This window comes from Gastrolobium bilobum, unplaced genomic scaffold (assembly GCF_033153095.1).
Source record: "Gastrolobium bilobum isolate Gb01-03AN ecotype WA unplaced genomic scaffold, APGP_CSIRO_Gbil_v1 utg20096, whole genome shotgun sequence".
Classification (NCBI taxonomy): Eukaryota; Viridiplantae; Streptophyta; class Magnoliopsida; order Fabales; family Fabaceae; genus Gastrolobium; species Gastrolobium bilobum.
The window spans coordinates 2,163-14,199 of NW_026898433.1; the positions used below are offsets into that span (position 1 = coordinate 2,163).

Genomic DNA, 12,037 nt, shown 5'->3' on the forward strand with positions numbered 1-12,037 from the left:
CAGAAACTGTCATTATATAACGAGAATAATGCAACCCTTGTTCTGTTTTTTTTTTTTTCATACATGACTTTTTTTTTAGTGTTATTATATTTTTGTTGGTGATAGGATATGAAAAAGAGTATTTATTCTACCTAATTGGTAAAAATATATATGAAGTAAGAATATGACAATATATCATACGTGGACTTGTATAGAGATGACACTAGCTCATTACCATTTTTCGAAACCGAAATGTCTTAATATATATATATATATATATATATATATATATATATATATATATATGGAAAGTAGAGAAAATGTATATGGAAAGTGGAGAAAATTCTAAATATTTTTGCTCGCTTATAGATCTAGATTATTGAACAATTGTTGTTTCAAATCCTTGGCCTGTTTGATAGAAAGAGAAGAAATTTATTTATTTAATCATAAGCATTTCTTCAAAATTATACGGTTGTCTATTTGTTTTTTTAGTCACTTTTTTTTTAATTTTAAAGGGAAAATGTTTATTATTTTAAAGGACATAATTTTATATTATTTTAAATAAAATTATGTCATTTTAATATATATTTAATATTTTTAATATTTTCTTTCCTCCGTATAAATAAGGGCATAGAGACCTAAAATAAAAGTCATATAATTTAAAATGACAATTAATTGTTTTAAAAAAGTGACAATCAATTTTTCCAATTTTAAAATTGTGTAAATTTTATAAAAAGGTATATTCTGAAAATCACTAGCAATGGTAAAAGTGTTTTCTAATCACACTTTATGGTTTTTATGGAGATAAAAAATAAAATCAAATCTAAAAATATATCTATTATAAAACATGATACGCTAAATAACCTATTTTGTTCAAACTCACCATTTAGATATGGGAAAATTCCTGTACATACATTTTGTATTATAATTATGCACTAAATTAATCAGAATTCATTATAATATTTTAAATTTTGGATCCTTTCTTTAGTAATGGTTAAACAAAGGAATACTAGCATTTTTTTTGTTAACACATTATTGATATGGCCCTTGTAAAAGTTGTGTTTTAACTTTGAGTAATTTATTGTCTTTATTTTTTTTTGGATATATCAGCCAATTTTATTCAAAAAGACAGTTCTATATATCCTCGAAAAAGAAGACCTTGTTCCCAATTTTGTTGCCTTAAAAGCAAGAATCTAAATCGGTTTTTATAGAAATACAACGGGTAAATTGATGCAATTCATTAGTCACGTCGAAAAATCGTTTCATTTTTCGTAACGAGGGAAAACCTATCGCTTATTTCAAACCCAAGAAATTGCTGCGCTGAAAACATTTTAATATTGATATCCAATTACAAAGTTCATTGGTAACGAATTAGCATATATGAGCCATTTTTTTTATAACATGAAATTATATAAGCATAAGCAAAAATTGAAGTTAAAAACAAACACTATTAATCCATAAAAGGATGAAAATGTCTAATACAACATAATAGAAATGAATACTACCATGCAAATAATAATCTAAGCTCAGTCTATGACCTTAACAAAAGCAATAAAAAGAAGAAGAAGAGACTTTACAAAGAACAAAATGCACTATTCCTAACACACCCAAATTTAACATCATAAGAAGTACTCAAATTACATAGGAAGCAACACATGCAAAAAGCAAACTGAAGGAAGAGTATTTGAGACACCCCAATTGGCAAAACAGGATCATGGTACCCAGAAGACTTTGCATGCTGAGAAAGAGACTCATCTGGAACCATCACCCTCACAATCATCTTCTGTCATTATTAAGCATATCAATGGACAGAAAATGAGACCTGAAGTAATGGTGCAGTTTGAGTGTGAGTAAGTTTGACAGTCACTCTCCTCATGCAGAAACATTCACTTTAGTCTTTTCTAGTATGGTAAGCACAACAAATACAGCAGCTATTACATATTCTGTAGTGGAAAAGTAAACAAGCATTTTAATATGTCAAAGTTGGCTCAAAACTACTATATACTTCTTTCTCATTCATATAGTTTTTCTTTTTCTAAGTTTCAAAATCTTGTTTTTACATAAACCTTATATGTTGTGCGTAATGAACAAATATACGAGATTGATCACTAACAAAACATACGAAATCTAATTGTTTTCCCTTATTAATAAAATCCAATCATGGAAGCATCATTGAACGCATATTAGATTGTCATCAATTAAAATGAGTAAATCTTCAACAAATATATTTCGAAATGGAACACATGTGAGGAACACCAATGTTCACTCCAGTGGCGGACGCAAGAATTTTATTGAGAGGGGACGAAAAATAAAAATACATCTTCATAAATAAAAGTACTTCAAATACAATACAGATCTAATATGCAAAAAATTGAAAGAAATCTATTACAGAAATTAAGTTCACTTCACTTGACTCTTACTCTACGTGTTTTCATATTGTTAAATCTATCTACAATAAAAACAGATCCAGAAAATGTTTAAATAAATTATAGATTAATAAAAAAATTAAAAAAATGTATGTTGCAATGCATTGTACCTAAAAGATGCTTGGACAAGCTGTTGAATCCAGTAAAATTATTCAAATATAATCATCAAGATATATTGTAGAACAATACTCCAGCAAGCTAACTAACATTGAAAAGTAAACACTTCTAGATCTCTGAGTCCAAAAAATAAAAAAATACAGACTAAAAAAATACACTAACATATCAGTAAATGAAGTATTTGAAATATTATAAGTCCCCAATAAATATGTTGTTATGCTCTATTGTATTTCACCTTGAGTTTTGATTTTTTTTTTTTAATTTACTGGCCATGTTTTGAATTTTTTTTAATTTATTTGTCCAACACAATTTATTCTTTCAGTTTGAAAAGTAATCCTTAATGAAATATTAAAGCATTAAAAAATATTAACGCACCGAATGTCGGTATAAAAAAATGTTAATCAATGGAAGATAATGAGTCGAAACAAAACATTCAAAATATGGGAATGATATGAACGAATTTCGAAACAAAACAATCGAATAATAGCAGCTTTGTTAATTTCATATAAAAAAATAGAGATAGTGAGAGTGAGAAGATTTGTTAAAATTGATAAAGAGAGAGGGGTTTTTTCATGGGGATGCAGAGGGGGCCATTATTGAGTGTAGTGTGATATCTTAGGGTGTCATGGAGAATAATTTTATATTATACAATTTTTAAAACAAATAATTTAATAATATTACTAAAATTTTATTTTATATATATATATACATATATATAGAGGGAGATTCTTACTACCAAAATTTTTTACTATTAACTTACTACCTATCTAATCACCATTGAATCAAAGAGATAAAAAGTTTTTGAAAAAAGAAAAAATGTTGACTCAAATATGAGTGTAAGAAGATGAATTTATCTCTTATTAAATGAGAAAACAATTCCCCTTTATTTATAACTTAAACCAATTCTTGAATCAAATCAATTATTAAAAGGGTTTGGTGTTTGTCATTTTAAATTACATAAGTTATGTCATTTTAGGAGAGAGATAGACATAAAGAATAAAAATCATGTGGGAAGAAAGTGGGAGATTTTTTTTTAATTTAAATTTTAAATAAAAAAATATTTTTTTATGTCTATCTCTCTTTTGCAATTACATAACTTTGTGTCATTTAAATTGACAAACATTTTTTTCTTATTAAAATATATGATTCGGATTACAACAAATTGTGAAAGGCTTCATGTAGAAATGAATTTTTCTCTCATTTCCATTTAACTAATCATTCATAATTCACCATATCGTTTGTGAAAATAATATTCAAATATCAAATTCAACCTCTTTATAACCCTCCCGCAAAGTACAAGAAACTTTTGGAAAGATCAAAGGAAGAAAAAATTCTTACTGTGTAAAGAATTCTTCCAATAATTTTGTGGAATATAATCTTTTCAAGAAAGTACGTACAAAGAAAGGTAAAGTAATATAAGTTTGTTTCCCTGAAGCTCGGCCTTCGAGTTTCTGTTCTTATTGTTCCTCATCATAAGAAGAAAATTTGGAGAATTCTTCAATTATGTACTGACTCACTATCATATTTCTCTCTTTAAAATTTGAGTATTTGGTGTTTGTCATTTTAAATGATATAAGTTATGTCATTTTAAGAGAGATAGACACAGAAAATGAAAATCATAGAAGAGATAAAGTGGGTGGTTTTTTTTTAATTTAAAATTTAAATAAAAAATTTATTCTGTCTCTATCTCTCTTTTAAAATGATATCTCTCTTTTAAAATGACATAACTTTATGTCATTTAAAATGACAAATACTTGTTATCAAAAAAAAAAAAAATGACAAATACTTTTCCCAAAATTTAAATTAGTTTGAATTTTGCTTTATTTGTCCCCTCTCATGAAGCAAGCAAATTTTTGTATTACTAACAAGCAAATGTTTGTTAGTAAGAGGGAAAAATATATATATATAGAGAGAAGTGAAGTTATACTTATAACCTATTTTCGTTTACATCCTCTTACAACTATATCTTAAACGTTGATTTTCATCAATCTAACAATTATAAATTATTGGATCGATAATTAGTCAAAAAAATGAAGTATAATTTATTGCTAAATTTAAAATTATATATTTATTTTATTTTATTTTTGTAATGAAAATTATATATTTATTTGGCAACAACATTCTGCATTTCTTAATGGATCATGCTATGTGTACTTTTTGACTTAAAAGTATGTATAAAAGAAAAAAGTGAGTGCCGAAAAGGATCAACATCAAGGTTGTAAAGCGATTGCTTTTGCTTCATAAAAATATTCTCTAAGATAATGTTTGCAAGTGCTGAACATTAGTATACTACTATAGAACATGATGCAAAGAACATGCTAAACAACATCTGATTCTCAATGCGTTTTAATGAGAATGCACCCACCAATTCTAATCCTAATAATTTTTTTATTGGTGTTTTTTTGGGAGGGGGGATACATTTAAAAAAAAAAAAAAAAAAAACCTAAACAATTAGTCCCAAACGAGGGTACATTTAAAAACCAAAATCTACCTCGAACCTAAATTACAAGGACCACAACTCTCCATTAAACTCGTACTAACAAGAATAAGGGTGAGGAAAATTTTTATAAGCAGTCTTTCCTTTGCATATTTACTAGGTGATTATTTTCCGGATTCTCACAAAGAAGAGAGAGAGAGAGAGAGAATGTGTCCCATGCATTTTTCTGTGTAATTGAGAATTTATCAATCCCTAGTCCAGAAAGCTTTAGTAGCATATCTTAGATAAGGAATTTATACACACACACATAAGGAGAGAGCAAGAGAGAAAGAGGTGATAGCATCAGAGTGAAGAGTGAATCCCATTATAAAACCAAACTCTTCCTTTAATGCCAACATTTATCACATATGACATAAGCCATACTACACAACCAATAGACCAATTTGATAAAAGGGAAAAAAAATACCAGAAAGCCAAGCCGAACATGAATATAATTTGATTAAAACAAGAATCATCAGACCCTTATTCTGTCCAACCTGTCAACACTCTTCCTTGCTTTTTCAAGTTGATGATCAATGCTTTTTCGAGACTTCTCATGACAATCCACACTTCTCCGAGACCTATCCATAAGATCAAAGGATATTCTCAGTTTCTCAGCATTATTAGACAAATTCTTAAGTTTTTCAGGCCTGTCTGTGCTCTGCCTTGGTTTTTCTCTGTGATCAGTGCTCTTTCTGCTAACTTCAAAAACATCTGTACTCTTCCGCGGTTGCTCGAATTGATCTATGCTCCTTCTGAAACTGTATCTTTGTGATGGATACTTCTCAACTGTGGCTATAAACTTTTTCAGATGCCTTATATACTCTGGAAAGAGCTCCAAATCACAGTGGTTACCTCCTTTGAGCCATAGTGGTTCATACTTCTCTTTACACAGTTCCCATAGTTGTTTACCATGGGAACAATCTACAACTTCATCTGAAGTCCCCTACACAATAACATAAAGGATATTGCTGAGCAACTGAATTCTTAAGATTTTTACTACATTCTTCATTACGTTAATATTTGTGGATAAGGTATGTTGAGACTCATAAAATTTCATATACCCTCCTCAAGTGTAAGGCAGAAGATAAAAAGAAAAGAAAACTAAACTAATAGCTTGCAGGATTTATTATCTGTTGGGGTATGAACTTCAAATTATCTTACCACTATGTTTGATGGCACACTTCAATGTTTAAAACTGAAATTTATCCATTGATCTCAGCTTACTATTTTGGCTAAATAAAATGGTGTTGTTAATAAGAAAAGATGAAGAAGAATCTCATAGATTGAAGGTATTTCATTCACAATAGTAATAATAAAATGACTGCCAAACTAGTACTCACGAGAAATCATTTAAGATTATCTAAAAGGTATGTGTCATTGCATGCATAGCAAGCATAGACGAAAAATCATTCCAAGTCATATGGAAATAATGAGAAGAGGACATAATTTTTTAAATATTCCAAGTCTAGAACTATAAAAATATTTCAATTATGGGGAAACTACAATAAAGGTAAAGGATTTCTTAACAAGGGGCAAAGAACCAATGAATAAGACACCAGTTGTGAGTAATTCTAGAAAAAGGATACACTGTAAACAAAAACAAAATGTTTGAAGAATGTAACTAATTCTCAAGCTAAGGCTATATAGCTCAATAACAACAGATGATGCAGTTATATAGTGTGATAAATATCTTTAAAGAATACTTACATGAATTATGAGAACTGGACAATTAACTAGTGGAATTTTGTCAATATTCTGCATATCAACACAAAGCAGCACCTGATTAGATTAAGGAATTCATGTGCCTGTAAATCAGCAATATTTGATTAGAAATGTCAATAAATGATTTTAAATCAAAACAGCATGCTACCTTATATATGTCAAACCAGTAGCTACGCTTGACTGGATACATGACCCTTAAGCCTGAAAGTATGGGACTGTGCAGAACAACAGCTCTCAATTGAGGCAATTTAGCTGCAAGATCCAAGGTAGGACCACTACCAACAGATTGTCCATAAAGGATTATATCTTCCTGCTTGGTACCATAGCTTTCTTCTAGACACTTATACGCAGCCTCAATATCTGCATATGTATTCTGCTCACTTGGCTGCAGTTCAGGCAAACGAATGTTCATCAGCAGATGTTTTTAGCTCTATCACCTTCCACATCTATGCATGACACAACATGAACAAGCATTTCATATTCTTACAAACCTTCCCTGATGACTGGCCATACCCGGAGTAGTCATACCTGCACAAAATTATAGATAAGTCTGAGTAAAATTGCTGTTCTACACTTCATCTTTTGTGTGGAGCAAAAATGATAACATTCTTCACAATGCTTTACAGATAAAATACATACACTTCCAGATAGAGATTAAACAACTACACCAATTTCACCAAGTGATAATAGGTTCCCAAATGAATTGCTCTAAGTTCATGAACTTGAAATACAAACAGATGCACAGTAGTAAAGATGACAGCAATCACAAACATATCACACCGGGGCAGGCAGTTGGCAAAATATGCAAAGATCTCACACACTTGAAAGAACAAGAAAAAAGATCAACCAGTATTCCAAACCTTTGAATAAGCAACATTCAATCCTATATCCATGAAATCAAAAACAACTCAAGTCACCTCACAAAGAACTCCAAGTGATCACAAATTCCATAACTTCCAAATAAATCCTCCATTTTTCTTTTTCCTTTTTCCAAAAAAAACATATATCAAACTCAAATAAAACAACAACAAAAATAAAAAAGTAAACCAAAGCAACCCCATTTTGATTCCCACAAATTACAGAACACCCATTTCCCAATATTCCAAATTATCCACGATTCATACCTCTAAGCAAAAATAAAAATAAAAATAAAACCCCGAGAAAACCAACTGCCCATGATTTTTTTCCTCATAAAAAAGCTAAATTTGGAAAAACCAGAAACCAAAACTGACATAACAAGAAGAACAAAGCATCAAAATTAGAAAAACTTCAAAAACACACACACAGAGAGAGAGAGAGAGAGAGTACCCCATGAGATTAACACGCAAGTGAATGCTGAGCTCGATGAAGAGCTCATACATCTGGCCAAGATCAGCAGCATTACCGTGAGAATAGAGTATAGTGGAAGTTGCCATTGGGTTCCGAATGTACATGCCCACTATCTCCGTTCCTCGCCGCGTCGGAAGCTTCAGAATTTCCACGTTTTCGCGGTGAGGGAAGAGGCTTAGCACCAAAAGCCCCGTCAACTCGTCCCTCACCAGCTTGTACGATGCTGGGTTCGGTGGGAAAAACGCGAACTTCGCCGCCATTGATGAAGTTACTCCACCCATATCAACCTCTCTCTCTCTAGAAACTTTCTCTCTCTCTCTAGAATCTGTAATATGTTTCTTAATACTCTTGTGTGAATTCAGCAGTGAGTTTGTTCGTTGTTCAGATTGATGATGCATTGGTTATGTTATTTGCTTTCTCTTTCTCTCTCTCTCTCTTTTTTTTTTTTTTTTTTTTGAGTTAATTTCTCTCTTCTTTTTTTTTTTTTGGTAAACAATTTCTCTCTTCTTTCTTGTTCTGCAGGAACCCTTTTATTTATTATTATTATTATTATAAGTTTTACCGTTAGAAAAATTTAAATGCATACTCTTCGATTTTCATGCTGAAATGATTTCACTCATAATTTTTTCTACTATATGAATTTTATATATAATTTTTCTTAATATATGAGCCTCAGATAATTAGGTAGGTTCATTGGATCTCTCTTAAAAACGAAAAAAATTTCTGCCAAAGAGATAGCTTTTTCAAAAAGTGGGACCCACAAATTAAAAAAAAAATCATTATACTAAGTCATACTAATCAAATTGAGTGAGAATCACTTTACATCAGTAGAAGTTACACTCTCAATTTTGACCATTGATCTCACTTATATTTAATGGATTTAATTTTTTTAGTAATGTGAACCATTGGATACAAGTGGATCAATGATCAAGATTAAATGTAAAACTTCTAATTATCCTACCCCAATCATATTTAGTTTAAGTCTACGGCAGTTAAGAAAAAAATGTTTTTGTCTATTATTTATTAAATGGAAAAGGAAAGAAGACGGGGAGAGAGAGATTGATTATGTGAATAATTTTGGTTTAGTGTTAGATGCTTTCAGTGTAATGACTAGACAGTGTGTGTGTGTGACTGGAAAGTTGTTTTCCATGAAATTTATTAATTTTGCTAATAATTGTTTATTGATGTTTTATTTTTCATTTAATATTTTAATTCATGAAATTATGTACAAAGGTTAGTGTTGCATATTGAAAGAAATCAAATTAATTATATATTTAGAAGGAGGCTGCAGCTTACACAATGAGGATTTGAAATGTTTGATTTAGCCATGTGTGCAATTGTGATTGCATAAGATGTAACTGTAGTACTGTAGTACTACTCATTTTAGAAAGCTACTCTTAACCTTTTGGTTGGCTACATTCGATAAATGATGTCCTTTCTCTTTCACCAACCATAAAGTTCATTATGCAAATGGTATGCATTTATTTGATATAGAAACTTGAGCTTGTTTGAAATGTGTTTTGAAAAATAATTTTTTTATTTTTAGAATAAAAAAAAATTCATTTGATAAGTATGTTTTGTGAAAAAGAAAAAAATTTAAAATTGTAAAAAAAAAAAAAATTAATTAAATTTAAAGAGTATATCTGAATTATTTTTATTTAGTATCTTAAATTTTAATTTTCAAAATATAAAAATACATATTTTATTAATTATTGTACAAAATAATTTTAAGAAGAAAAAAAAAGTATAATCAAATACACCTTTGATTTGGGTTTTTAGCACTGTTGTAAAACCCGGTCCGATCCGACCGGGTCGACTCGGAACCCGATGAATCATTCATCAGACCGGTTCGGGTCAAGCATTAGACCAGTCATGCATCGACCTGGTCAAAACCCAGACAAAACCGGTCAAACCCGGAGACCCGGTCGGGTCATGCATTTTAAAAAAAAAAATTTGTTTCATCTTATAAAAAAAAATGTAAAACTCATTTTAAAAAAAATTTGTAATTTTATTTGCTAGTATACTTTTCTACAATGATCTCTTAGTTTTCAATACTTAAGCAATTTGTGAAATAATAAATTAGAGAATGTGACATGTCATTTTAATGTAGTTGAATTTGAAAAATATGAGTTCAATGTCACTGAGAGGTATGTTTATGGGAATTCTGAGTCGCAATTTAAATTGACATAGTAATAACATGCATTTTTATTTATTTATGTTTCATATTTTTTAGCTTATTTTGTGAACCTTGTTTAATTTATTTTAGATATGGAGAATATAATTGAATTTATATGTTCATATTTATATATATTTTTATATATTTATATATTTCTAGGTCAATTGGTCCGACCAGTGACCTAGTACTCCGACCAAATCGATGCTCGGATCGAATTTAACAACACTGGTTTTTAGTTCCCCAAATCTGGTATATGCTTTCACGTTATTAAATAAAGTTTGTTCAACAAAATGTCAGATTTATCGAACACCTACAATATTAGAGAAATTAGAAATAGGGATGATAATTTCCAATACAATCCGCGGTCACGTCACAAGAAATTCGTATTCAGGGTTACTCATTTTTAACTTCGTGTTTCAGTCTTATTTATATAATATTTACGAATGTAAATGGATCGCATGACTTGTTTTTTAAGTTTAACTACTCTGACTTATTTAATAAATAAAATAGATTCAAAGTTTAAAAAAAGTTTGTTTAACAAATAAGTCGAAGATTAATTTAATAAGATTTGACTTGAAAGTTCGTGAGCTGGCCTGATATATTATTACAATAAATAGTATATGTTTATATAACTTAATCATTAACCCTATTTTTGTAACCGTGTTTTTTTAATATTGTCTATTGACATTCTCTCATAGTCACAGTTTCACAAATAAACTCTGATTATTGGTCTCTCCTTTTCTTCCTCAGTTACTCATCTTTCCTCTCTCCGAGTGGGTTCTATTATTTATTTTTTTCTGTGGCAAAGGAATACAAAATTTGATGTATTTATAGTCTCAACATTTGGACGTATGCGAATTTGAAAAAAAAAAGTTATTTTATAATTATAAATTAATCAAGTCAAGCCTTTAATTTTTCATAAACAAGCCAAGTCAAACTTATAATTTAGCTCGTACCAAGTTAATGGATCAAGCCTAACTCAAAATATTTTTCATAGATTAGCTCGGCTCGGCTCAGCTCATACCCCTAATAGTATTCGTGTTAGTGTAAAATGACAAAAAAAATTCATGTTGTAAGCACAAATTTGAGTTGTTAATCTTCGTATGCATATGTCGTGTCAATACAATATTGGTAAAAGTATCATTTAGTATAAATGTTATTCATATCAACCAACATAATAAGTAATATATTTTGAGATTGATAAATTATTTATATCTATCGTGTAAACTCTCACATAATAAGTAACACACTTTGAGATTTATTCATGTCATATCATATTAACCTACAAAATAAACAGATCATGTTTATGTTGAAGATTCTTACTTGTTTTTTTAAATTTATATTAAATATATTTGTGCTCGTATTAAATTCGTGTCATGTGGTATCAATCCAAATTATTAAATAAAAACCAATACGAAAGAATAATTTTAAACACAGCAGACTTATTGAGATTTTTTTCCTTTAACAACTTTTTTTAGATAACTGACTGTAATTTATTCATAGTGTAAATTTTTTATAATATTAACAAATCAAAACTTAATGTAGTACCTATTTTATTTCTTGAATTGTGTTAACGCATGAGACTTAAAGATAAGGATGGCCACAAATAGATCAATCAATCCAATAATGATGTAGCAATAGTAATGGACAATCATACATAACAAACGGTGAAATATAAATGAAACATTCCTGTTTGTTTGTTCATGTTAAATGGAATATAGAGTGTGTCGATTCATTCATGTCCATTATTTATTTATTTTATCTGTTTTGGCGGCAACTTGGTGATTTAGCAAAAGCTTAATAGTAAAT

At 29.4% G+C, this 12,037-nt stretch overlaps 1 protein-coding gene across 4 annotated transcripts; it reads right to left on the bottom strand.

The window, feature by feature from the left end:
- Window positions 1-5,347: 5,347 nt before the first annotated feature.
- LOC133316310 (uncharacterized) lies at window positions 5,348-8,369 on the bottom strand. 4 transcript variants are annotated; one of them, XM_061518045.1, is made up of 6 exons: window positions 8,032-8,333; window positions 7,215-7,251; window positions 6,872-7,108; window positions 6,709-6,756; window positions 5,779-5,944; window positions 5,348-5,727 (listed from the first exon to the last, which is right to left on the bottom strand). In XM_061518045.1, exons 1-6 carry the CDS (start codon window positions 8,331-8,333, stop codon window positions 5,474-5,476), a joined length of 1,044 nt encoding a protein of 347 aa, XP_061374029.1. In that variant the 3' UTR covers window positions 5,348-5,473. The 4 variants fall into 4 exon arrangements, with proteins under 4 accessions (XP_061374029.1, XP_061374030.1, XP_061374032.1 ...); XM_061518046.1 differs by having other exon boundaries at window positions 5,348-5,567; window positions 5,628-5,944; XM_061518048.1 differs by having other exon boundaries at window positions 5,348-5,944; window positions 8,032-8,369.
- Window positions 8,370-12,037: the final 3,668 nt, after the last annotated feature.

Coding starts and splice junctions, on each gene's coding strand:
- LOC133316310 (XM_061518048.1), bottom strand. CDS start 8,333: ATGGGTGGAGTAACTTCATCAATGGCGGCGAAGTTCGCGTTTTTCCCA. Junction 7,252..8,031: donor TTGCGTGTTAATCTCATGGG/GTACTCTCTCTC, acceptor AATTTTGTGCAG/GTATGACTACTCCGGGTATG. Junction 5,945..6,708: donor GTCCAGTTCTCATAATTCAT/GTAAGTATTCTT, acceptor GTTATTGTGTAG/GGGACTTCAGATGAAGTTGT.